This window comes from Panthera onca, chromosome E2 (assembly GCF_046562875.1).
Source record: "Panthera onca isolate mPanOnc1 chromosome E2, mPanOnc1 haplotype 2, whole genome shotgun sequence".
Lineage (NCBI taxonomy): Eukaryota > Metazoa > Chordata > Mammalia > Carnivora > Felidae > Panthera > Panthera onca.
The window spans coordinates 37,776,744-37,804,674 of record NC_138353.1 but is presented as its reverse complement, the minus strand read 5'-3'; the positions used below and the strand labels follow the sequence as shown (position 1 = coordinate 37,804,674).

The following is a 27,931-nucleotide window of genomic DNA, read 5'->3' as shown; positions in this document are numbered from 1 at the left end:
CCGTTCATGCTCTGTCTCTCTCTGTCCCAAAAATAAAGTAAAAAACGTTGAAAAAAAAATTAAAAAAAAAAAAAAAAAGAGTATTGTACTGGCAATAAATAGACACTGAGACCAATGGAACAGAATAGAAAATCCAGAAATAAACCCACAATTATATGGCCAATTAATCTTTGACTAATGAGGCAAGAATACGCAATGAGAAAAGGACGTTCTTCTTTAACAAAGGTGTTGAAAAAACTGGACCACTTTCTTACATAACACATAAAAATAATTTCTAACTTATGATCTAAAAGCATTAAAATCCTAGAAGAGAGAGTAAGCAATAATTTCTCTGACCCTGGCCATAGCAACATTTTGCTAGATAGGTCTCCTAAGGAAAGAGAAAGAAAAGCAAAGGTAAACTATATGGACTACATAAAAAGCTTCTGCACAGCCAAGGAAACAATCAACAAAACTAAAAGGCAACCTATGAAATAGGAGAAGACATTTTCAAATGACATATCTGATAGAGGGTTAGATATACAACACTCAAAAAACAAATAATTAAAAATAAGCACATGAATAGATCTTTCTCCAAAGACAACATACAAATGGCTAATTAACACATGAAAAGATGCTCAACATCACTCATAATCAGGGAAATACAGATCAAAACCACAATGAGATACCACCTCACACATGTCAGAATAGCAAAAATCAAAAGCAGGAAGCAAGAAGTTTTGGCCAGGATGTGCAACAAAAGGAACCCTTGTATATATTCTGTTGGGAATGCAAACTGGTGCAGTCACTATGGAAAACAGTATAGGAGTTCCTCAAAAAGTTAAAAATAGAACTACCCTGTGATCCAGTAATCACACTACTGGGTATTTACTTTAAAATACAAAATCACTAATTCAGAGGGATACATGCACCCCCATGTTTATGGCAGCATTATTTGTAATAGCTAAATTATGGAAGCAGCTCAAGTGTCCATCAATTGATGAGTGGATAAGGAAGAACTGACATATATATGCAAAGCAATATTATTCAGCCATAAAGAATGAAATCTTGCCATTTGCAATGATATGGACGAAACTAGAATGCTAAGTTAAATCTGTCAGAAAGACAAATACTGTGTGACTTCACTCATACATGGAATTTAAGCATCAAAACAATGAGCAAAAAAAAAAAAAAAGACACAAAGCAAGAAACATTCAACTATAGAGAATAAACTGATCATTACCAGAGGAGGGGTGGGTGGGCAAAAGGGTGAAATAAATGATGAGCACCGGGTGATGTGTGGATTTGTCAAATAACTGTATTGTACACCTGGAACTAATATGCCACCGTATGTTAACTTTACTGAAATTAAAATAGTAACTTAATTTTAAAAATCAGCAGGCTCAGCTCTGGGAGAGCCAGGCTGGCTTGAAGAGGCTGAATCCCTGTCCATAAGGAGACAGCACAGAAAGAGAAGTTTCTTGGGCATAGGGATCTGAGAGTTATTTAGTAATCTTGGAGCATATCCTGGTGGGGCAGAGATCCTTCTAAGACTTCTCCAAGAACAAAGACTTGTCCAGGCATCATTTCCTTCCCCCACCCCTGAGCATTAACACAGGATCACCTGGGATAACCAGCACAGAGCAGACACTTGCTAATATTGTGCCTCCACTGTCCCCACTACTATGGACATACCCCCTTCAGACAGGCCTACCTTGGTCCCCAGGCTGCAGGCCCCTTCTGCAGAGGACCAGCGCAAATCTGGCTAACATTGTGCTCCCTACCTGCTCCTCCCTGCCCACTTTGTGGATCTATACCCACCAACATGTCTGGCCTAGATCAGGATGGCAGCAGGTCCCCTTTTGCAGAGTACCGGTATGCTAACAATGCTACAACTGTGTGCCCCATCCACATGCACCTGGTGGATTCACAACTTCCACCACCAATATGCTTGTGGCCAGAACCTACACAATGTGGTGCCACAAGACTGGCAATTTGCAAACTGCCCCAAGAGGGGCTGGTACCAACCTAGAGTGACACCTGCCCCGGGGAAAGGGGAAGATAATACCAGATCAAACTGTAACCCCAGCATTGGGCTGGGGTCAGACAGTATGTCTAACTGCAGGCCCTGTCAACCAATGAACACTTCTCAGGACAACACAGGAAAAGCACTCTGCATTATTGTGCTACTTAATCTCTGGCCAATACCTGGTGTCACTCACCAAAGCCCAAGGCATCCTCAGAGTAGCCCACTACCATCATAGGGAAAAATCCTGTCTACAATGGACAAAAATCCAATTTGGACACCTGTCTGAAGGAAAGACACCTTGTCCACAATACAAGGGCACACAAAACACACATGGGAGATACCACTGAACTGTCAGATCCTCATAAATGCAGAACACTGTGTTACAGGGCAGTACAGGATCTATTCTTCAGAAGGTCACTACTTTCAAGAGCACAAAATATAGCTGTCTTTGCTAACACACGGAAACAGACCCAGTGAGTTAGATAAGATGAGGAGAATAAGGACTATGTCCTAAATGAAAGAACAGGACAAAATCACAGCAGGAGATCTAAGCATATAGTGATAAGTAATATACCTGATAGATAACATAAAGTAACAGTGATACAGGTACTCAGTGGATTTGAGAAAAGACTGAAGGACATCAGGGACGTCATTAACAAAGATTAAAAACAGGACAAATCAGAGATGAAGAACACAATAAATGAAATTTAAAATACGCTTGGTGGAATAAATGGCAAGGTAGAAGAAGCAGAGAACAGATTAGTGCCCTGGAGGACAGAATAATGGAAAAAAATTGAGCAGAGCAGGTGAGAGAACAAAATCATGCAAAATGACAATAGACATAGGGAACTCAGTGACTCCAACAAGCCTAAGAACACTCACATTATAGGGATCTCAGAAGAAAGAGAAAATGAGAAAAATTCTTTTGAAGAAATAGAAAACTTCCCCAATCTGTGGAAGCAAACAGATACCCAGATCCAGTAGGCACAGAGAACCACCACCAAATTCAACCCAATAAAGTCCACCCCAAGACATGTAGTAAATAAAATAGCCAAAAATAGTGATAAAGAGAAAATTTAAAACCAGTAAGAGGAAACACTTACTTACCAGGGAAATCCCATAAGGCTATCAAGCTGCTTTTTCAGCAGCAACTTTGCAGGCCAGAAGGGAGTGGCATGATATATTCAAAGTACTGAAAGGTAAAAATCTGCAGCCAAGAATTCTCTATCCAGTAAGGCTATAATTGAGAACAGGAGAGAGAGATATTCTCAATAAAAAAAGCTAAGGGAGTTCAGGACCATTACACCAGCCCTATATGAAATGTCAAAGGGGACTCTGAATGGAAAGGAAAGACCATGAGTAAGAAAAGTAGGAAACAAAAAAGCAGTAAAAAAAAAATTTATCTAGAAAATCAGTCAAAGGGCTCACAAAGTAAAAGGGTATAAAGTATGATACATTCACCTAAAACGTGTGTCAGGAGGAGATGAGTGAAGTATGGTTCAGTATGCATACAAGGTTACATGTAATCCTATGGGTAATAAAAATTCAAGAGCAAGGAATAGATAATAAGAAATGAAGAGAAAGGAATGCAACTATATCACTAAAGAAAGTCAACTAATTGTGAGAGAAGACAGCAAGAGAAGAACTACAAAAACAAGCTTAAAACAAGTAACAAAATGGCAATAAATACCTTTCAACAATTTCTTTGAATGCAAATCAACTAAATGCTCCAATCAAAGTGCACTGGTGGCAGAATAGATTAAGAGAAACAAGACCCAGCTATATGCTGCCTACATGAGACTCACTTGAGACCTAAAGACACATGCAGATTGAAAGTGAAGGAAGAAAATCATTTATCATGCACATAGATGTGAAACGAAAACCTGGATTGCAATCCTAATATCAGACCAAGCAGATATTAAACAAAGACTGTAGCAGAGATTTAAAAAAAGGACACTATATTATCATAAAGGAACAGTCCAACAAGTTAACATAGCAATTGTAAACATTTATGAACCTAACATGAAAGCACTCAAATACATAAAGGAGTCAATAACAAACATAAAATAAGTGATTGAGAGCAATACAAATAATAGTAAGGTACTTTAACACCCCACATTCATCAATGGATGCATCATCCAAGCAGAAAATTAACAAGGAAACAGTGACTTTGGATGACACATTGGACCAGATGGATCTAATATACATATATTGAGAACATTCCACTGGAAAACAGAATACACATTCTTTTCAAGTACACATGGAATATTCTCCAGAATAGATCACCTATTAGGCCAAAAACAAGTCAACACAAGGTCAAAATTATCCAAATCATACTGTGCATCTTTCCTGACCACAATGGTATGAAGCTAGAAATCAACCACAAGAAATAATTTGAAAAAAGCACAAGTATGTGGCGGTTAAATAAGATACTACTAAAAAATGAATGTGCCAACCTAGAAATCAAAAAAGAAATCACAAATTACATGACAACAAATGAAAATAAAAACACATCAGGGGCGCCTAGGTGGCTCAGTTGGTTGAGCGTCCAACTTTGGCTCAGGTCATAATGTCACAGTTTGTGGGTTCGAGCCCTGCATTGGCTCTGTGCTGACAGCTCAGAGCCTGGAGACTGCTTTGGATTCTGTGTCTCCCTGTCTCTCTGCCCACCCCCCCCCCCACTTGTGTGTTCTCTCTCTCTCTTTGAAAAATAAATAAAATCTAAAAAAACAAACAAACAAACAAAAAAAAAACACATTGGTCCAAAATCTTTGGGATGCATCAAAAATTGTTCTCAGAAGGAAGTGTATAACAATACAAGCCTACCTCAAGAAGTCAGAAAAATCTCAACCTAACCTTATACCTAAAGGAGTCTGAAAAAGAAGAACAAAACCTCAAACCAGCAGGAGGAAGGAAATAATAATGATTAGAGCAGAAATAGATAGAAACTAAAAGGATAATATATCAATGACTCTAGGAGCTGGTTCTTTGAAAAGATCAACAGATTCATGAACTTTTACCCAGACTCATTAGAGGGGGGGGGGGGGAGGGAGAGAAAGAGAGAGAGAGAGAGGGAGAGAGGGAGGGAGGTGACTCAAATTCAAAAGCAAGGAGGAGACATACCAATCAACACCAAAAAAATACAAAGATTTTACAGAATATTATGAAAAATTATATGCCAACAAATTGGACAACCAAGAAGAAATAAATTGCAAGAAACATATTACCTACCAAAACTTAAGTAGGAACAGAAAATTTGAACAGACCAGTTGCCAGAAATGAAATTGAATCAGTAATCAAAAAATTCCCAATAAACCAAAGTCCAGGAGCAGATGACTTCACAGGTAATTTCTAATATATTTAAAGGAGAGTGGATACCTTCTCAAACTATTCCAAAAAAATAGAAAAGGAAGGAAAACTTACAAATTCATCCTATGAGGCCAGCGTCAGCCAGATACCAAAACCAGATAATAACTCTACTAAAAAAGAGAACTTTATCTCTAATGAACACAAATGCAAATAGCTTATTAAAAACACTATCAATGTGAACACAGCAATACATTAAAAAAATCATTCACCATGATCAATTGGGATGTATTCAATATTTATCAATATTTACAAATTTATCAATGTGATACACATTAATAAAAGAAAGTATAACAACCATATGGTCATTTCCAAAGATGCAGAAAAAGCATTTGACAAAGTCCAACATCCATTCATGATAAAAACATTCAACAAAGTACAAAGTAGGATTAGAGAGAAGAGACCTCAACATAAAAAAGGCCATATATGGGGGTGCCTGGGTGGCTCAGTTGGTTAAGCGTCCGACTTCGGCTCAGGTTACGATCTCACTGTCCGTGGGTTCGAGCCCTGCGTCGGGCTCTGTGCTGACTGCTCAGAGCCTGGAGCCTGTTTCAGATTCTGTGTCTCCCTCTCTCTCTGACCCTCCCCTGTTCATGCTCTGTCTCTCTCTGTCTCAAAAATAAATAAATGTTAAAAAAAATTAAAAAAAAAAAAAAGGCCATATATGAAAAACCTACAGAAACATGGTACTCAACGGGGAAAACTGAGAGCTTTTTCTCTTATGTGAGGAGCAAGAGAAGGATGTCTACTCTCACCACTTTTATTCAATATAGTATTGGAAGTCCTAGCCACCTAATCAGATAACAAAAATAAATTAAAAGCATCTAAACTGGTAAGGAAGAAGTAAAATGTTCACTATTTGCAGTTGATATGATACTGTATTGAGAAAACCCTAAAGACTCCACCAAAAAACTAGAACTGATAAATGAATTCAGTAAGGTCACAGGATACCAAATGAATGTATGCAAATCAATTGCATTTCTATAAACTAATAATGAAGCAGTAGAAAGAGAAATGAAGAAAACAGTCCCATTTACAGTTGCACCAAAAATAATAAAATACCTAGGAATAAACTTAACCCAAGATGTGAGAGACCTATACTCTGGAAACTATAAAGCACTGATGAAAGAATTTGAAGAAGACACAAATATAGAAAGACATTCCTTGCTTAGGGATTGTAACAACAAATATTGTTAAGATGTCCACAGTACCTGAAGCAATCTACAGATTTAATGAAATCCCTATAAAAATACCATCAGCATTTTTCAGAGAACTGTAACAAACAATCCTAAAGTTTGTATGGGACCTTAAAAGACCCCTAATAGCCAAAGCAATCTGGAAAAATAATAAAACTGTACGTTATCACAATTCCAGATTTCAAGTTATACCACAAAGCTCTAATCATAAAAACAGTGTGCTATTGGCAAACACGCACAAAAATTCCTACATGGAAAGACCAATGGAACAGAATAGGAAACCCAGAAATAAACCCACTATTATATGGTCTGTTAATCTTTAACAAACAAGGCAAGAATATGCAATGGGAAAAAGACAGTTTCTTTCACAAATGGTTCTGAGAAAACTGGACAGCTACATGCATAGAATGAAACTGGACCACTTTCTTACATTGTATACGAACAAACAAACAAACAAAAAAAAAACCACCTCAAGATGGATTAAGGATCTATATGTGATACCTGAAACTATGAAAATCCTGCAAGAGAACACAGACAATAATTTCTCTGAATTTGGTCATAGCAACATTTTCCTAGCTAGGTCTCCTACAGCAAGGGAAATAAAAAGCAAAATTAAGCTGTTAGGACTATATATAAATAATGAGATTCTGCATAGCAAAAGACACTACCAACAAAACTAAAAGACAACCCATTGAGGGGTGCCTGGGTGGCCCAGTTAGTTGAGCATCAGACTTCAGCTCAGGTTGTGATCTCACAGTTCCTGGGCTCAAGCCCCACATCAGGCTCTGTGCTAACAGGTTACACAGAGCCTTGACCCTGCTTTGGAATCTGTGTCTCATTCTCTCTCTGCCCCTTCCTTGTTTGCACTCTGTCTTCCTCAAAAATAAATAAATGTAAAAAAAAAAATTAAAAAGATATGTGCAAAAAAAAAAAATGCACTGAATGGGAGAAGATATTTCCAAATGACATAGCCAATGAAGAGTTAGAATCCAAAATATATAAAGAATTTATACAAAGGAACATCCAAAAACAAATAATCCAATGAAAAATGGGCAGAAGACATAAAGAGCTATTTCTCCAAAGAAGAAGTAAAGATGGCCAACAGACACATGAAAAGATGCTCAACATCATTCATCATCGGGGAAATGCAAATCAAACTACTATGAGATATCACTTCACACCTGTCAAAATGGCTAAAATGAAAAGAAACAAAATTTGTTGAGAAAGTGGAGAAAAACGAACCCTGGTGCACTGTGGGTGGGAGTGCAAACTGGTGCAGCCACTGTGGAAAAAGAATATGGAGGCTCCTCAAAAAGTTAAAAATAGACCTGCTCTATGATGCATCAATCACACTCTTGGGTATTTAAGTAAAGAATACAAAAACACTAATTTGAAAAGATATATGCACTCCTATGTTTATTGAAGCATTATTTACAATAGCCAAATATGGAAGCAACCCAAGTGTCCACTGATAGATGAATAAAGAAGTGGTGTGTGTGTGGTTGTGTGTGTGTGTTTACAAAGGAATGCTATTGAGCCATAATAAAGAATGAAATCTTGCCATTTGCAACAACATAGATGGATCTAGTGAATTAAATCAGAGAAAGACAATTACCATATGATTTCACTCATACGTGGGATTTAAGAAACAAATTATTAAAGGAAAGAAAAAAAAGACAACCAAAACCAAGACTCTTAACTATACAGAACAAACTGATGGTTATCAAAAGCAAGATGGGTGAGGGGATGGGTGAATTAGGTGAAGGGGATTGAGAGTACACTTATCATGATGAGCACTGAGTAATATATAAAATTGTTGAGTTATTATATTGTAAAACTAAAACTAATACAACACTGTGTTAACTATACCGGCATCAAAATTAAAAAACAAACAATAAGTAAATATGATATTTAAGGTTCCAGCTAAGATAATATGAATAAAAGTCTATGTAACTAATTAGTTAATGGGGAAATGGATGAACTGAAATTTACCAGTACAAAAGAATATAAATAGGAAAAATAGTAAAGAATTGATGAGGAAGAAAAAGTACAATAAGAAATTAACACCCAAATATATAACCAATCACACTGAATGTAAGTAAACTACATACTTCAATTAATATTTATCAATTTTCAAACCAAAATAAAAAGGAATAATTTTTGAATCCTGTTTCTATTCAGAGCAAACCTAAAATCAAGGACACATAAGGACTCTAAGGATTAAAGAAGATCAATCATGCAAATTCAAAGCAAAGTAGTACAGAATAAGGAGAAAGAAAGATTACAAAAAATAAAGAGAAAATTTTCTTGATAAATGATTAAATTCAGCAGGAAAATATAAAAATCTTATATGTTGCCAATAATATATTTGCCAACTACATAAGGTAAAAAAGATGACAGAAACAGGGAAAATAAATCAACAGCTACAAATAAAAATTTTAACCCCCAACTCTCTACTAATCAAACAAGTAAACAAAAACAAAACAGCAACAAAACACCTATGTGTCCTTACAAGGATAGATAGTATTTGAATATTGTGATTCGTAATCTTTTCTAATTGAATGTCTAAAGTACTGCACTCAAAATTACAGAAATCGTTCGTATCAAGTGGACTTGAAATATTTACCCAGGGTGGCTCAGTCCCTTAAGCATCTAACTTAGGCTCAGGTCATGATCTCATGGTTTGTGGGTTTGAGCCCCGTGTCAGGCTCTGTGGTTACAGCTAAGAGCCTGGAGCCTGCTTCAGACTCTGTGTCTCCCTCTCTCACTGACCCTCCCTGCCCATTCATTCATTCATTCCTATTCTCTTTCTCTCTCTCTCCTTCTCTCTCAAAAATAAATAAATAAATATTAAAAAAAAATTACCCAAAATGTCCAAAGGCTGGGCCATAAAGCAAATCTCAACACATGCAGAGTATGACTTCCTAACACAATGGAATTCAACCATGGGGGGAAAAATAGTCAACTAAAATCATCCCTATGTATTGGAAATGAAGCCATACATTTCTAATTAGTCCATGGGAAAAAGAATAAAATCACAAAGGCAATTAGCACATTTTTAAAATGGATGATACTAAAATCCTGACATGGCAAACCTTGTGCTAACACAGTGTCCACAGGAAAAAGAACCTTAAACGTCTGTATTGAAAAAACACAAATGCTAAAAATCAGTCATCTAAGCACCCACTTCAAAGAAGCTACAAGCGAATAGAAATCTAAAAACTAGCCGAAAGGTCAAAATATAGTATAGAATATAATGCAATTGAAAACAGGTACGATAGTGAAATTCAACTAAACAAAAGCTGTTTGTAAAGATGAATAAAGTTTCTTTGTAAAGATGAAATGGTGCAAGGAGGTACAAGTTACCAATATCAGAAATGAGGAAGGGGACATTATTACAGACTCTATAGATGTTAAAAACATAATAATTGCACATTATGAATGTATTTATGCCCATAAAGTTTAAGCTACCTTATGAAATAAGCTAGTAAGTTAAAAATGTAGTCTTTACAAACTGGCATAATTATGTCTATCACTTTCTCTACTGAATAAATTGAATCCATAGTTACTAACTTCTAACACATAAACCGTCATGCCCAAATGAACCAGACACAAACTTTATCAGAGAGAAGTAAAAAAGGGAGCATTTTCTACTTCATGTCACAAAGGCAGCCTAATCTGAATGCTAAAAGCTGATGAGCATATTACAAGATAAGAGATTTAACAATCTGCTTCTCATAAACAAAATCCTAGGTAATATACTAGCAAATCAATACCACTAATGTAAAAATATAATACTCCAGGGAATAGAAGGACAGGTTATAACTTTCAAAAAATCTATTAATGTGAGCTTCTGCACAGCAAAGGAAACAACCAACAAAACTAAAAGGCAACCAACGGAATGGGAAAAGATATTTGCAAATGACACATCGGACAAAGGGCTAGTATCCAAAATCTATAAAGAGCTCATCAAACTCCACACCCGAAAAACAAATAACCCAGTGAAGAAATGGGCAGAAAACATGAATAGACACTTCTCTAAAGAAGACATCCGGATGGCCAACAGGCACATGAAAAGATGTTCAACGTCGCTCCTTATCAGGGAAATACAAATCAAAACCACACTCAGATACCACCTCACGCCAGTCAGAGTGGCCAAAATGAAGAAATCAGGAGACTACAGATGCTGGAGAGGATGTGGAGAAACAGGAACCCTCTTGCACTGTTGGTGGGAATGCAAATTGGTGCAGCCGCTCTGGAAAGCAGTGTGGAGGTTCCTCAGAAAATTAAAAATAGACCTACCCTATGACCCAGCAATAGCACTGCTAGGAATTTATCCAAGGGATACAGGAGTACTGATGCATAGGGGCACCTGTACCCCAATGTTTATAGCGGCACTCTCAACAATAGCCAAATTATGGAAAGAGCCTAAATGTCCATCAACTGATGAATGGATAAAGAAATTGTGGTTTATATACACAATGGAATACTACGTGGCAATGAGAAAAAATGAAATATGGCCTTTTGTAGCAACATGGATGGAACTGGAGAGTGTGATGCTAAGTGAAATAAGCCATACAGAGAAAGACAGATACCATATGGTTTCACTCTTATGTGGATCCTGAGAAACATAACAGAAACCCATGGGGGAGGGGAAGGAAAAAAAAAAAAAAAAAAAAAAAAAAAAAGAGGTTAGAGTGGGAGAGAGCCAAAGCATTAGAGACTGTTAAAAACTGAGAACAAACTGAGGGTTGATGGGGGGTGGGAGGGAGGGCAGGGTGGGTGATGGGTATTGAGGAGGGCACCTTTTGGGATGAGCACTGGGTGTTGTATGGAAACCAATTTGACAGTAAATTTCATATATTAAAAAATAAAAAAAATAAAAAATAAAAAATAAAAAAATTAAAAAAAAAAAAAAAATCTATTAATGTGAATTAAAATATTGAGAGAAAAAAAACCTAAAAACCTATCATCAATCTCAGCAGATGCAGAAAAGTGTATACATCCATCTCTTGATCATGAGAAAAAGCCCTTTGCGCACTAGAAATAGCAGGGAATTTAGCCTGATAAAGGATAGCCACACACACACACACACAAAAAAAAAAAAAACCCAAAAAAAACAAATATGAGACTTAATGGTATAAAAGAATGAATGCTTTCTCCCTGAAATTGGAAATGAGATAAGTGTGTCTACTGTTGCTACTTTATTCAATTATACTGAAGGTTTTAGCCAGTACAGTAAGATACAAGTAAGAAACAAAAGTGAAAATATTGGAAAGGGAGAAATAAAGTTGTTACTCTTCATAGACATCATGATTGAGTGCATAAAAATGAAAAAAAAATAAGTTTACATCATCAATAGTTATAATCAGATATTTTAGTAATAGAGAAAATAAAGATACTACTTATACTAGTAAAAAGACTTCAACTAAATAGTAACAGGATATAAAGAATGATGTGTAAGACCTCTAAACAGAAAACTACAAAATTTTAGTGAGAGAAAGTAAAGAATTTGTGTCTACTAAAAAAGTGAAAAATCAAGCCACACAGTGTGAGAAGGTATTGTGATACACTGTCTAGCAAAGGACTCATAGTCATAACATATAATGTGCCTATTAATCAGGAAACCTAAATAACCCATTACAAAATCTTCATAAAAGAAGATATACGGGTAGTCGGGTTAGCATAATAGATTCTTAGCACCAAATCATCAGGATATTGCAAATTAAGATCTAAGTGAAATAAAATTACACACCTCTACATTGGCTAAAATTAAAAATTAGTAATGAATTGCTGACTTTGCCAAGTATCTTTCAACATTTGAAGAAGCCTGAACTTTTTACTCATTGCTGGTCAAAGTATAAAGTGGTACATCTAATTAGAAAAATATTTGAACACACACTCGTACTGAAAGGATGTGTGTCCTATCACCTTTCACTCTATTCCTAAGTATGCCGTGAATTCATGTATTTGTGCACCAAAAGATATACAGAACTGATTTATAGTACTTTCAAATAGCCTGAAACTGAAATATCCCACATTTTTACCAGAAAGAGAATAAATAAAATTGTGGTATATTTATACAATGAAATAATTTTCCATGTAATAGGAAAAATAAACTACAGCTACATGCAACTACGGAAGCTAAAGAAGCCTATTATACAATACATTAATTTAATTTGTATAAAGTTGTGAAGAAGGCAAATCAATGTAGTATTAAGTTACAGAAGAGGTTACCCAAGGATCATAATGACTGACATGGGGCACCTGAGAGGCTTTGGGGGAGCTGGTTATACTGGATGTCTTGGTCTGGATGGTGGTTATATGGGTTTGTTAATTTTATAAAATTCTACTGGAATAAAACCTTAAGAGTTATATGCTTTATTGTTTGCATAGCTGACTTCCAACTACCAAAGTTGTTCCTACACAAAAAATGTAATGGAGCCATCCCAGGAACTTTGAAAAAAAATATATGACTATTAGGTTTCTATATATAAATTCACTAATAGAAAATTCCATGATAATGGAAACGTCAAACCTTTTTTTTTTTAATATATTGTTGATTGGCTTATTATGGTCTTGTATTCTGTGGGGAGTGATTCATACTGAAATTGATATGATGTTTTAAGATTATGTTTTGTAAGTACTATATTTTAAAAAGCCTGTGGGGAATAATTAGTTTTGTTCCTATTTGTTTCTTTACTTGTTGGTCAGACTGCCCTGCATTCACATTTTAGCTTTACCACTTCCTGGCTTTGAGTAAATATGAACGAGATGACTAAAGTCCATATAATATACCCTTTTTTAAGACTCCTTGGATGTTCAAGAATTGATACTTCTTTACTACATACTATATTTCACTCATATAGGTGGATTTCAGAGCTTACATACCCAGAGACTAGATTCATATTTGAGACATAATATTCTTCACAGTAACCCAACAAACACCAAATATATGGTATATACCAGATCATGCAATAAATGCTGGGCAGTTTACAGTATCAGTTTTCTTCTCTAATAAAGTGTGTTGTTTTGTGTGCATGCATGTATGAACGCATGTCTATGTATTAAGGCATAATTGTTATCGTAAGCTGGTACTGAATGTTCATTTAAACTGAATATTGGATACATCTATGTATCAGTCCCTCTGAAAGTGTGTCTCCTTAATTAAGATTTGAATATATAAGGGATTTAAACTCAACTGCATTGTAAAAGTAACTTCAAGAAATTCAGTTCCAATAATCTTGAATCAATCCTATTTGAAATAATTAGAAGGAAAAGAAAAACCACTGAGGATTTGGTAATAGAGGCATAATGCAATTTTGTTGGCAAAGTAAAATGAGAGATTTTTGCAAAGACTTACTTAGATTATCAAAGAGGACATGGGAGTTATAAACTCAACACAAAATTTTATTTCCTTATCTGTTACAGTTGGTAGAAAGAGGAGATGGGTGAGAAGGCTAGAAAGATGTATTTAGGACCGTACAAAGAGAAAGTCATTATTTGGGTCATAAATTGAGCAAAAGTGATACACAAATCTAAAACAAAACAAACAGAAAACCACATATGCATGTACACATGTGTACAACAACAAAACGAAAAGAATGTAGACAACAGAAGAAAACAAATTTGTAAGCCTGCACAATTAAAAGTAGGTAATAGTTACAATCAGATACCACCTCACACTGGTTAGAGTGGCTAAAATTACCAGCTCAGGAAACAACAGATGCTGGCGAGGATATGGAGAAATGGGAACCCTCTTACACTGTTGGTGGGAATGCAAACTAGTGCAGCTGCTCCGGAAAACAGTGTGGAGGTTCCTCAAAAACTAAAGATAGAACTACCCTACAACCCAGCAATAGCACTACTAGGAATTTATCCAAAGGTTATAGGAGGGCTGATGCATAGGGACACATAGACCCCAATGTTTATAGCAGCACTTCCAACAATAGCCAAATTATGGAAAGAGCCTAAATGCCCATCAACTGATGAATGGATAAAGAAGATGTGATTTGTATGTACAATGAATTACTACTTGGCAATGAGAAGGAATGAAATCATGCTATTTGCAGCAACGTGGAAGGAACTGCAAGGTATTATGCCTTGTGATATCAATCAGTCAGAGAAGGACAGATATATGTTGTCACTCATGTGGATTTGAGAAACTTAACAGAAGACCATGGGGGAAGGGAAGGGAGAAAAATAGTTACAAACGGAGAGGGAGGGAGGCAAACCATGAGACTCGTAAACACAGAGAACAATCTGAGGGTTGAAGGTGGGTGTGGGAATGGGGGAGAGGGGAAAATGGGTGATGGGCATTGAGGAGGGCACTTGGGATGAGCCCTGGGTGTTGTATGTAAGCAATGAACCACAGGAATCTACCCCCAAAAACCAAAAGCACACTTTACACACTGTGTTAGCGAATTTGACAATAAATTATGTTAAAAAAATAAAAAACAAAAACAAAAAGTAGGTAATAATTTATAGCAGATATTGAGAAAAATGGACAATAGCTCATTCTCATTAGTATTTACTTTTCACTTATAAATGGACATAGATGTCTTCACTTAGAATGTGACTATCAAAGTTTTACACTTAATAAAAATATAGAGGGGCGCCTGGGTGGCGCAGTCGGTTAAGCGTCCGACTTCAGCCAGGTCACGATCTCGCGGTCTGTGAGTTCGAGCCCCGCGTCAGGCTCTGGGCTGATGGCTCGGAGCCTGGAGCCTGTTTCCGATTCTGTGTCTCCCTCTCTCTCTGCCCCTCCCCCGTTCATGCTCTGTCTCTCTCTGTCCCAAAAATAAATAAAATTTGAAAAAAAAAAAATAAATAAATAAAAATATAGAATGCAAGAACTTCAAAAGTTAGTTCTCACCTCAGTGGTTTGAAAACTTTTTCCTAGGAGATCATAATTTTACAAGCATAAATTACTTAGTTTTAAGGACCTCAACCCTTGATCGGAGTAAACAGATAATGAAGGTTAATGCAGATAGACAGGAAAAGGGTGGAGTGGAGTACCTGCCACATGTTTAGGCAGGACTCTGTAATTTCTAGGTTCATGTAAGATGCATCTAATAAATAAGAGGACTACACATTTTCTGCCCCTTTGGAGAGTGTCTGAAAATGGTGTAGCCAGGTAGCCTGCTTTCTAGCAGGTGGAAAAACAGACAGGGTCAGTGATGACTTGAGCCAAAGTCACCCTTTGGAGTTATTTTCTCCGGAGAGTTTAAGCCATTTCAAAATGTCTAAGTCCACAACTCCATCAGCAGAGAGCATTTCTCTCCCTTTACCGCGAACGCTCCTATTTAGGTAATAGAAAAGTAGAACTTACAAACTTTGTTTATTTGATACTAAAGCCTCCATCTGATTTAAGTTCTATTTAATTCTAAACTATTCTGTAAATATGCCAGATTTTTAAGGAGTAAAACAGAGTGTCTCCTCTTTATAGTCTGCCTTGCTGAAATTTTCACAATCGTACAATAAAAAATTATGAAAGTTCTGGTGGTCAACTCCTCCCTCGATACATTCTAGAAGGCAGAAATTTCTTGGTGTGTATTGGAGGGAGTCAAAAGACTGAACCAACAATCAGTGCTGTTGCCCTGATAGTGAAAGGGTAACACATAAAAATAATATCGTCAAGAGAATCACCTAACAAAAATATCCCCAGTAGCATTTCTCCCATGCTGGTATCCACTGGTTTATTATATCCTAAGTTGCTCCTATTTAATAACCTATTGATTGGTAGACCATCCACTAGCAATTTAGAAATTATGTCATCAATGGGCATAATAGACCTCAAAAAGTTTTATATTTAGTCACTAGGCAGCCTAAGTCTGCTCCTGAAATTATTTACCAAGACTTCCTTAAACCTTATCAGTTTTGTTTTACATTTCCCAACTTGCTATATTTTTCTATCACATATTCAGTTCACATCTTCCTATTTTATAAACTTCCACTGTTCCTCTCATCCCTATTCAATTATAAATTCTCTTACTTTGCATTCCCCTGTTGACTGTAATTTACCGCTCATGGCTTCCACCCTTCTACTTGTAGAAGGCTCAAGAATTATTTATTGAGACCCACCAGTATATCTAAATTTGTCAAATCATTTTTTTCTCTCTTATAGTCTGAAAAGGAGAGGCTGTTTATTTCAATCGATGTCTGCAAAAACAGCTCATGGAAACTAGTTAGAAGCAAATTCCCAAGTAACTTAGACTTGGCAGGATTCCATTACCTTTGATTATAAAAGGGCAAAATTAATGGGCAATTCATGAGGCTCTGTGACAGAGAGGTGACAGGAAGTCACTACAATTCAAATGGTAGAAGTCAAGGAGTTGTTTACACTAGGTGCCATTTCACTTTTTTCTTCCATGGTACGTGAAAACAGTCTGACTTTTGTGGCCAATTCAAACAGGCTTTTCCTTCCAGACCACTTTGTCATATCTCTTGTGTTTAGAAAATTAATCTTTAATGAATGCTAATCAAGTTTCTAATTATAATATCTTTATATTTAATGTTTGTGTATCAGATGAAAGGCAAACATTTTGGGGCCAGTCACAAAGGACATGAATTATTTCCTCAGAAGCTTATCTAATTAATTTTATTGCTCTATAGTATCTTTAAAATTTGAATTGCCATCATTTCATTAATTTAGATAAAAGTGAATCTTCAGCATTTAAATATGACACTTGCAATAATTTCAATCACGCATGTTCATCTAATGTAGATAGTGGAAACACATTTTGGGAATATTTTGGGGACGTGAGGCACTAGTTTTCTTATTTTATTTTATTGTGTTTCTTCCTATTTTAACAGTTTCAAGAAATAATCAGTAAATTTCTGGGACAGCCATATACTTAGAAAAACAAAATAAACCAATGGTAACTTTGCTTGCCTCTCTGCTTTATGGTAACATTTTAAAATTGTAAATTTCATCAAGAAATAGTTCAACGGCTTCACACTAATCACATGATACAGCTCATACTCATCAACATATACCAGAAGACTTCCTGATATGGCCTGAATTTTGTGTCCTGGCATCACCACCAGCTACTTCTCTGGATGCACTCAAAATTTGGGCTACTGATGTACTGGTGATGGCATGGTCTCTAGGCTTCTGGGCCTTTTCATATGTGGCTGATTCTATCTAAAATATCTGTACATCTTTGTTTACCTAGGGTACATCTACTCATTTAAAGCTAATTCAAAGTTTATTTCCTTGTTTAAATCGTTCCTATGACTATAGCACAAGGTCTCTGCCTCCTGTGTTCTTCTGCAGCATTTTGTAAAGGAATATTTTGTAGAATAGATGAAGGTATAAAACCATTATAATGTATCTCCTAGATTACTGTGGTCTCCTTGATTGTAAGAGCTTTGTCTTAGTAACTGGCAAAAGAGAGGACACTATTTATTGGATAGCTAAAGAGAAGAAAATGAAAGAATAAATGAATGACTGACAAAAGGGTGTTATCGAAAATCTCAGGAGGGAGTTATGAGCTTTTTAAGCCTCTTCAAGTTTATATGTTATGTTGAAGAATAAATTCAAAGAAGCAGCTAAAAACAACTGAATTATTTTCATTTATGTTTGCTTTCTAGGACAGGAGCAGGTTTGTGATAGTATCATCCTATTTAGTCACAAATATCCTAGCTTTTGAGAAAATGGAATATAGGGGCTTATATGGTGGTCCACAAAAAGATATATCTCAGTCCTAACCCCAGGAACCTATGAATGTGCTATTTGGAAAAAGGGGATTTGGAGATGTGATGAAGTTATAGATTTTAAGATGAGATCATCCTTAATTAGCTGGGTAGGCCCTAAATATAGTAATAAGTGTTCTTATTAGAGACAGAAAACTAGAAAACATGGCATGATAAAAAATAGCCCTGTGAACATCGAGGCAGACATTGGAGTTCTTCAACTACAGCCGAAGAATGCCATGGCTGATCTGTCTCCAGCAAGTAGCAACAACTTCCAGTATCTTGAGATAATCATTGGGCTTGATCTTTTCCACATTCCTTTACAAATGACATCCATTCTTCCTGAAAGATTCAGAGCTCTCTGCTTTATGTTTCATTTTCCTGCCCATCCCAAGACAAAATGATTCAGCCATGGCTTGCCAAGTGACACTCTGCTTTAGGAGTGGAGTGCCCTGTGTGGGTGGAGTATGGTAGAGAAGAGTAATAGCCTTCAGTCTTCTTGGTTCATTTCTCTCAGCATGAAATTTCCCCTCATGAGACTTGGCCAGGAAGATCAGGGCCCAGGATTCTCAATGACATTGTTTCAAATGTGTAAGTGTGTCCCATGAGTAGGGACTTGGTGGAAAAAGGCAGCCCCCAACCAGCAATTGCCCCAAACTTAGTGTAAGCAACAGGTATATGAGCAGGATAAGAAACACTAATGTCCTGGGTATATATCCCTTGACTAGTAGCTTGGGGGAGAAGGACCCCTGTGTTCTTGGTTGTGTTTGTCCAGAGTAGATTTCTCATCTTCCTGAACTACAAGGGTAAGAGGAGTAAGCAGGTATTGGTTCAAATGCCACAGGATTCTCTTACCAACATTTCTGTTTTCTTGAATAAGTATTTTTACTTGTTGTATGCACTTAGGATGGTTAAGCATCCAACTTGATTTCAGGTCAGGACATGATCCCAGGATCATGGGATCAAGCCAAACATTGGGCTCTGCACTGAGCCTGTAGCTTGGTTAAGATTCTCTCTCTGTAAATTAAAAAAATAAATATATGGGGGCACTCGGGTGGGTACCATTCATGGGTTCAAGCTTTGAGTCAGTCTCTGTGGTGAAAACTCAGAGCCTGGAGCCTACTTCAGATCCTGTGTCTCCCTCTCTTTCTGCCCCTCCCCCACTCATACTCTGTCTATCAAAAATAAAGAAAAAATTTTAAATTAAATGTATGTTTTTTTATTTTTTTATTTTTTACCAGTTTTTATGGGCAATGGGATAGCGGTATTCCTCAAGTAAAACAGTAAAAAACAAAAAACAAAAAACAAACAGAAACAACCTGAATTGTATGTTTAAAAGACTTTTGGGAAGAGATGTAGTTTGGTGTGAATCTTAAAGGATAACAAGGAGTTCCACAGTTATGAAGAGAAGAGATTATATTATTTTGTTAGTGCTTACATAATAGGTAATGGACAGTTAACCCTAAGTCTACAGAAATTCTAAACATCCAGTAGCATATCATTTTTCAGTGCCAGGGGGGTACAGTTCAGATTTTCTTTTAATAAGGTATACTGTAAGCTACAAAGTCAAAAGCAAACACCTAAAAATATATTGAATTCAACTATATAATAAAACATGAATTTAGTGAATTTGGGAGAAGAGAACATCGGCTTTAGCATAATTATCCTTTGCCAAAATTCTGAGAGGAAAAAAATCTGTGTATGCATGTTTGCCTGTTAGGTGTGTGTGTGCAGTCTAAGAGAGAAAACAGAGTATCGGTTGGTAGACTTGACCAATCAGCCATTGCCCATGAACCTGACTCAAGGTTAACATTTCCTCACTTTCCAAGAAGCAAAATCATACTAAAAGGAATCAGATAGTTTTTCCTTATACTTAAGTTTCCCAAGACTGTGCACTTATATTTCAGTCTATTCTGTATGTGCTATTTATTAAACATATATGGATCACTCATTGTTAGGTCAAGAGAGGTAGATGACAAAAATCTAATAGAAGTCTCTTGTCATCATTTATATACACAAGAGTTGGTCTCTGATGGGGAACAGAGAAAATGAATGTTGTGTAAGTAAATAACTGATCAATAGTTCATAAAGTTGGGATCCAGAGAATTACAAAATAAAATTAATCAGTTTAAGGGGTTCAACTTGGGTGCAATAGCACCTTCAACAAAAATACGGAATTTAAACTGTTCCGACTCTCAGGGAGGTTTGAAAATTATTATACAAGTCTGAGAATGTTCATGATAGATCCCTTTTGGTATGTGGTATTTGTACTCAACCTTCAAATAGTGGTCACTCATGAGATAAAGATTTAGAATAAGCCTGTAAGTATTCTTGAAGAAATAGCAGTGATTAGTTACCTTGATATACTTTGTTTTTGAAGTTCATCAGTACTATACTATGCAAAGGTTTCATGTTTGGGAGACCGCAACTACATCTTCGAGTTAAGTTTTAACTGAATAATCTTGGTAAAAGCTTATTATCCTTTGAAGGGCAGTCTCCCATCAAAGTATGGGAATATCATTGAATTTAATGTAACTCCTACTTAGATTCGATACAGTTAAAATTTACTTAGGACTGAAGAGATCTACTTATGCGAAATATCTCTTATTGCATATACTAAACAGTATGCATGGTACTGATCATGCTGACAATTACAAAGCGCAAAGGCTAAAATGCCCTTGACTACGTGCCTAATAGTATCTGAGCACTTCCTGTTTTCTCTTATTGCTAACAATTCAGAAAATAAAGTGTTCAGTTTTTCAGTTTTGATTTTATCAGGAATAAAAGAAAGTTAAGTAATTTTTTCAGGATCATGTAGGTGGTACAAGGCAAAGCTGGGGCCCCACACATTGCTGTGTAGTACAAACACTATATGCCCTTTTCTCTCTAGCAGCTGCTATCTAGCTCACGGTCCAGCTAGAAGAGAGGTGGTGTATTTCAAATACCTTACACCTTATTTATTCACCTTACATAAGGTGACAAAACATAAAATTTAAGTTCCTTGCCTTAGGGTCATGTAATGTTTTTAAAAAAACTTCTCTTTCCATTCAAACTAGAGAGATCCATAGTTCCTCTCTCAATGAACCAATTCATTCATTAGACCTAAAATAGGAAAAGAAAAGGGATTCATCAGGTGAGACATTTAAGGCCATTGGCTTGATTTTGGGGAATGAGGTTATGTTCCATGACTGAGGCGGTGGGGATTCCACAGGATAATATTCATCCATCCACAGTTAATCAAATTAGAATATTGGAGAGTAGCCATCCTAGTTAACTAAATTCAAATCTTGTAACACTGCCAGTGGGTTTAACCAACTATAAATTTGTAACATGGCTATGATTATTGGTTGTGTGCTTTACAAGTATTTTCATAATAGAAGTATTTTCTTATTTCACACACAAAAAAGAGTGAAGATTTTAGAGATCTGAATTTAATCAATTATCACCAAGAAGGCTTTGAAGTATCAAATCCAAGTCTGTTTCATATTCAAAAGCCTTACATGTCCCCCCTCTTGCCTTACATATAAATAGTGCCATAGAAACACAAATACTTGGCCATCACCAATGCATTCTGTATAATTTACAAGAAATCAAAATATTATTACATGGTACAAACTGTATGGCATTTATTACAAGTGAAAAATCATCACATGGCCGAAGTCAGCAATATATTAGACCAGATTTCTGTGCGTATGTGTGTGCGTATGTAACTTTTTAAATTTAAGGACTGAGGATTAAGGATTATGTATTAAATTCTCTGCTGTTGGAATTGACCTGAAAAGATTACATTATTATCTGTTTACACTGATGAAAATCTTTATGAAAATGACAATATTAAAATGACTTAGCCTTAGCTTATCCAAAAAGATCCCAAGGTCAGTTTTTAATAAAAAAAAATTCATAAAAAGTAGGCTTCCCCATCTTTAATGTTATCTTGTTTACCATTGTTAAAGACATTCTCTTAACAATTGACTTGGTTCTGGCCTTTTCCTGGGTTTTTGATGTTCACCTTTAGTATATAGCCAGTCAAATATGGTAATAGCACAAAAATGGCTTGTGTTCTACCCAGGAGAAACAAAGAGATAAATCTTTGTTCCACACAGCGCTTTTTTCTTTTGTATAATGGATTTTATCATTAACATAAAGCTTTCTTCATCAAGGAAACCTCTTTTAAGTTTTTCAGACATGGTCATTGTAAAGCGAAGCTCCAGCAAATGGTGTTTGAAGTAATAATTTCTCCTTTTTTTAAGCAGTCAAGCACGTGCTATTTTTCCTTATTGAATGGTCAGATTCCATAATCACTATGTTGAAAACACCCTAATTAAGGGAAGTAGAAACAGACACACATGCTTTCAAGAAGAAAGTTGAGTTGCACGGTAAAAATGAAATACCCTCAATGCTGATGTTATTTTTTCCTTCCCATAGGGAACCACAGTCAGATATCACGAGTGCCTGTTGCTATTAAAGTGCTGGATGTCAATGACAACGCCCCTGAATTCGCATCCGAATATGAGGCATTTTTATGTGAAAATGGAAAACCCGGCCAAGTAAATATCTCCATGTTGTTAATGCTGAATATGTTTGTATACAACTGTCTCATATTTAATTAACCTGCATTATAGTGAGCATCTCATCATTTATGGTTTTCAAAGTCACAGGCAGGAAACACCCAAATGGGAACAGAAAAGGAGCATTTTTCTTTCTCAGATGTTTGTTAAATCTCCCTACTTATGACCACATTGGCTCCTGAAGTCGAACAACCTACTGGGCCATGAACCCAGAGCCAAACAACCATCTTAAAATATCTCAGGCTAAGATCTTAGAGAGGTGGGGACAGAATTTTAACCTTCCAATGACAGGAAGCAGGAGAAAAAGTTCATGGGGAGGGCCTTTCAGTTTCATATCAATCATAGGAATACTACTTAAGGGTGAAACCCAGCAAGACCAGTTGTAGAAAGCTAATTTTGAAACCTATAAATAGTGTAGATTTATTTAGATCAACATAGGATGAACTATATGTTTTAGACATGCAAGGAAAGCAACTGAATATTTTGTGGATTAATCAAAACTTTTTTTTTTAAACCTGTCTTCTGTAGCAGAGATAGGGACAATGGAGACAGACAAAAACAGAGAGGAAGGAAAAAAAAAAAGGGAAGGAGGGAGGGAGGGAAGGAGGGAGGAAGAGTGAACAACACAAAGAGAAACAAAACCTGCTCTACTCTGAATGTCAAAATGGAAATAGTCTATGTAAAGTTCTAAAAAACACAAATGTAATAGATTTATTTTAACAAGGTGCCAAAGTACTGTATGTTTAAGAAATTTATCGTTTTTCAACTTCCTAATTTATTTCTGGATGGTGACATTTTAATTTAAATAAACAGCAGCTGACAGCATGACACTGGAGTTGTTAATCCAACTATTCTTGTGCCTCATGTGGGTGTTAGGAATTAAACTTACTATTTGCCGAGTAGCTTACCTGACAAGAGTTAGATATTTTTTTCCACCTAAAGAGAGGACTAACACTGTAGCCCTATACTTTTATTTCATTATTTCACAATGCTCCTGTACAATAGGGGACATTTTCCCCTCGACTACTCTCATGTATCTGAAGGATTAGCCTCATTTCCATCTCCCAAAAAGAGACACAAAATACATGCGTGCAAACACACACCAAGTACAGCTAAAATTCTAGCAATAAAACTGATTAATTTCAAACATCTACGGGTCATAAATATGGTTATCAAAATATTCATTTTTAGCAGCAATACACTTTTTTAAAAATATTCTAACATTAACTTAAATGTTTCCTAATTTCATCATGTGGAATTGCCCTTTAGCCTATCTTTTGAACATTTTCATCTGTTATCATTTGAAGGTGGAATGTGTGTGTGTGTGTGTGTCTGTGTATACACGGACACACACACACATATATATACACATACATATATATAGTAGTAAATATCATTTAGCTAAGTTAGGATTGAGCTGGCAAAGAAAGTTTGATCAAAATTTATGCAGGTTAGTTTCAAGGATATGGTTGTGTGGGCCAGATCGTTGCTGGGGTAATATAGCCAATCACAGACTTCTACACCAGACATTGTTGATCACACAGAATGTATCTAATGCTTTAGAATTTAAATAAAACCCCATTTTCATGCAAAACTCACCACACAAGTTCAGAGAGTCAATGGCATTGAGATTTCAAAAATTCCACATTGGCTTCACTTGTGATACTGACCTTTGGACCTCTAGGAATCTGGAGATTTATCCTATGGATTTTGACTATTTCTAAGGTTTTAATGATTCCTCAGCAGTTTTTATACTCAGGAAAAAAAATGCATTGTTTCATCATCTTTCCTATGCAAGATCAAAATAAAAAAAAGTTGATTCTTTGTTTTATGATTTTTGCATATCAAAATGAATGACTCATTCTGTGAAGAAATGCTTATGTTGTGTATCTGTCCACTGCCACTAAATTATCCTCAAGTGAACGTGTTTAGGTACGTTTATTAGAGTTCATATTAACATGAAGAAATCAGATTTTTGACTGTTCACCGAAGTTTTGGACATAGGACTGGTCGATACACATGAAGTTGTTCAAACAACTCCTGAATTCCTTGAATCCTCTGTGCTAGTCACAACTCATGTAATTCATTACACCATTAGTAGGCCACTTTTAATGGCTCAAGTATCTTATTTTTATACTTAACATTTTCCAAAATTAATTGTTATCAACATAAATTTGTTATCAACATAAACACTAGTGTGTTTATGTAACTTCAACATACACATTTTCAGTCATTTCTCATAATGCTACACAACCTCTGACTTTGAAATCAGAATATTCATTATGAGGTGATAACACACTCATGAAAAACAAATGCCAATAGCTGAATGAGCACTAAATTCATAGTTCTATCAATATTTTCAACCATTAATGTCTGCTTTACAACAGCCTGAGAAAAAGGAATGTGGAGGACTCTGAAATGTCTGGTTTGTCCGGAAGGTATGGACTTAAGGCTAAAATCAAAGAGGATCTACTTCCTGGGAAATGAGGCAGCTGGGGATCATTGGGAATAATTAAGAGCAAGCCACTGCAACACTCAGTCTGTAAAAACCTCCTGGACTGAGAGAGCCTCTACAAAGAGGTTTTTAAAACATCTCACAAAATGAGAACCAGTATCAACAAAACACAGACAACTCTACTGTACTTGACCACTCTTTTCCACTAATTGGACTCCTTAAAGAATAAAAAAAAAAAAAAAAGACTAAATAAAAACTTTCACCAAGGAAGGAGGGACAACACTTTCCTCCTCTCTGGAAGTACATCTCCAATACATGATACATCTATGCTGAAACTGTTATAGGTTCTTTGAAAGTAGAATTGGAAATCATGTCTGCTTCTAAAACCTTTTCATTATTATTAAGTGACAGATGACATTTTCTTCAATTTATTTCCTAAAGAGAGGAACCACCACCCATAAAAGGAAAAGTCCATAGTCCATATTATACAAAATCATGGTGCATCCCTTTTCATTAGAATCATCTGAAATAATTGCTCCATTAGATAATTAATAAAGTATTTTCTGTTGCTCATTACTTCTATTTTAGAAAAATTTCCCCAATAGTTCTAGGTAATTTATCTCAAGTCACAAGTTTTAAGATGACAAATATGTATCCTTAGTCTCCAACTCAATCATATCACGATACAATCATTTACAAATTACTTGGCTCTCAGTTTAACAGTAAGAATAAAAAAGATTCCTTCCACTGACTCCTCTCTAATGGCCAAAACAGAAATGATGGTATGGTTTAAAGAGTTCAAAATTAGAAAATATATAACTGATAGTTCATGTGTATAATAGGATGATGGTAGGTTTGGGTCAGTCAGTAAATACTTATTAAACAGACAGAAACTATGTACCAGGACTTGGTGAGGTACTGGGGATTTAGTGGCAAACAATGCCCTAAACAACAGTCTTTTTCCCTTCTAGAGTTTTCTCTCTGGCAAACACGTAATAAAATTAGAAATGATAGAATTGCAAGAACATACCTCAAATCCTCTGGGCAGAAAGGAGGCTGAAGAGCTGAAGGGAAATGAAGCTATCTTACTGAAAAGACCTCTTAATATAGGACCTGTTCCACCAGAGACAGGAAACATCTATCAAGAGCTGAAAAGGAGTCAGCTGGGGATAAACCAGGTTCTCTCTGAAGAGAATGGTAATCTGGCTGGACGGGTGGAGGAACAGGTAACAGCTGTGGAGAAACCAGTATCTTCCTTCATTATGCTTGACAACAGCACACTCAGAACCAAACATGAAAAGAGAAATAGAGAGCTTTAGTGACCAGTGTTGGCTAGAGGGCCTTCCATAACTCTGTTCTACATCCTATCCCCTTGATAGGGTCTTTCTAGGATTTTATTTCAGATGCTAACCCCTTGCTTATCATACATACATAATTAGGATAATTTGCTCCAGATGGTTCATTGATGCAAGGACTACATTGAAAATGTTGCATTTCCAGGTATGAGTCAAGGTCTCTTATTTAGTCCCAGAGAATATTTTACTGTTTGAGGACTAGATGACAGACTGCTTCAGTTCTTTTTTCCTTCAGGGAGGAGCTTCCCTTTTTTACTGTAAATAAATCTAGTGGCATATAATTAAAGCTTCATCACCCTCTATAGAAGCTGAGGCAAGCTATTTGGCATCAATTATGTCTGGGATGAAAAAAAATGCTTTGGTTTACTTCTTCTAATCCCCTTTGTCTCTGACCAATACTGTAGCAATATGAAGTTGGCTTATCCTAGGAATGTCATAGGTCAAAAAATAAATAAATAAAAACTACAAAGAAAGGAAGAAAATAATATCCTATATTTCTAGATATGTATCTAGCTAATGCTTTGCATGTAATGAATATTCACGAAATTTTAGAATCATAGTTCTAATTCATTTCATTCAGCAGTGACAAATATTTCAATAACTAGCTTCTCAGATATTACCATGGAAACACTTGTTTTACTCACACAGTGCACAAACTAACCTCTTCAAATGAAAAATCACTTATTTATTTATTTACTGAACAACATTTTGTATTGCATCTACAAGATACTCTTGTAATATGACCCAGGGAAACAATGTAAAAAGGGCAAAAAAAGAATGTCCTGTCTAATGGAACTTAATGAGGAAGAGGACTTATTAAAAAAAAAAAAAGTGGAATGAATACATAATATAATTTCAATTTTGAAAACTGGATTGAAGGAAACATTGGCACAACTAGGCAGAGGGGAAAAAAGAAAAAGCAGACCCTACTTTGTATAGTGTTGTCAGAGAAAGTTACTTTTTAAGTGAGTATCCTTTAAGCTGAATCTGAAAAAAAAAAATTAGAAAGGGCTAGACATTCAAGCAGTGGAAGCAAGAGACTTCTAGCCAGCACGATAAGCTTGGGCAAAGACCCTCAAGGGAGAAAGACCTTGGTTTGTTTGAAGAATTGAAGACCTCTGTGGCTAAGTGTAAGATTAAGAAGAATGTAATAAGCAACACTGAAACTGGACAAAACGCATTTTGAATAAAATGTACACACACATGCACAACACACACACACATGCATACATGCAATTAAGCAGGAAGAACATTTAATAGGCTGTAATTGCAAAAGATGTTGGTAA

At 35.9% G+C, this 27,931-nt stretch overlaps 1 protein-coding gene across 5 annotated transcripts in view; it reads left to right on the top strand.

Annotated features, from left to right (window-relative positions):
* CDH8 (cadherin 8) overlaps nucleotides 1–27,931 on the top strand; it is a 362,321-nt gene that overhangs the window by 271,662 nt on the left and 62,728 nt on the right. For 4 of the 5 annotated variants that reach the window (XM_060650613.3, XM_078438839.2, XM_060650611.3 and 1 more), the window contains 2 exons: nucleotides 22,693–22,814; nucleotides 26,262–26,516. In XM_060650613.3, coding sequence (XP_060506596.3) covers nucleotides 22,693–22,814; nucleotides 26,262–26,516 — 377 coding nt within the window. The remainder of the gene's footprint in view (nucleotides 1–22,692; nucleotides 22,815–26,261; nucleotides 26,517–27,931) is intronic. The other variant, XM_060650615.3, reaches the window with a different exon arrangement.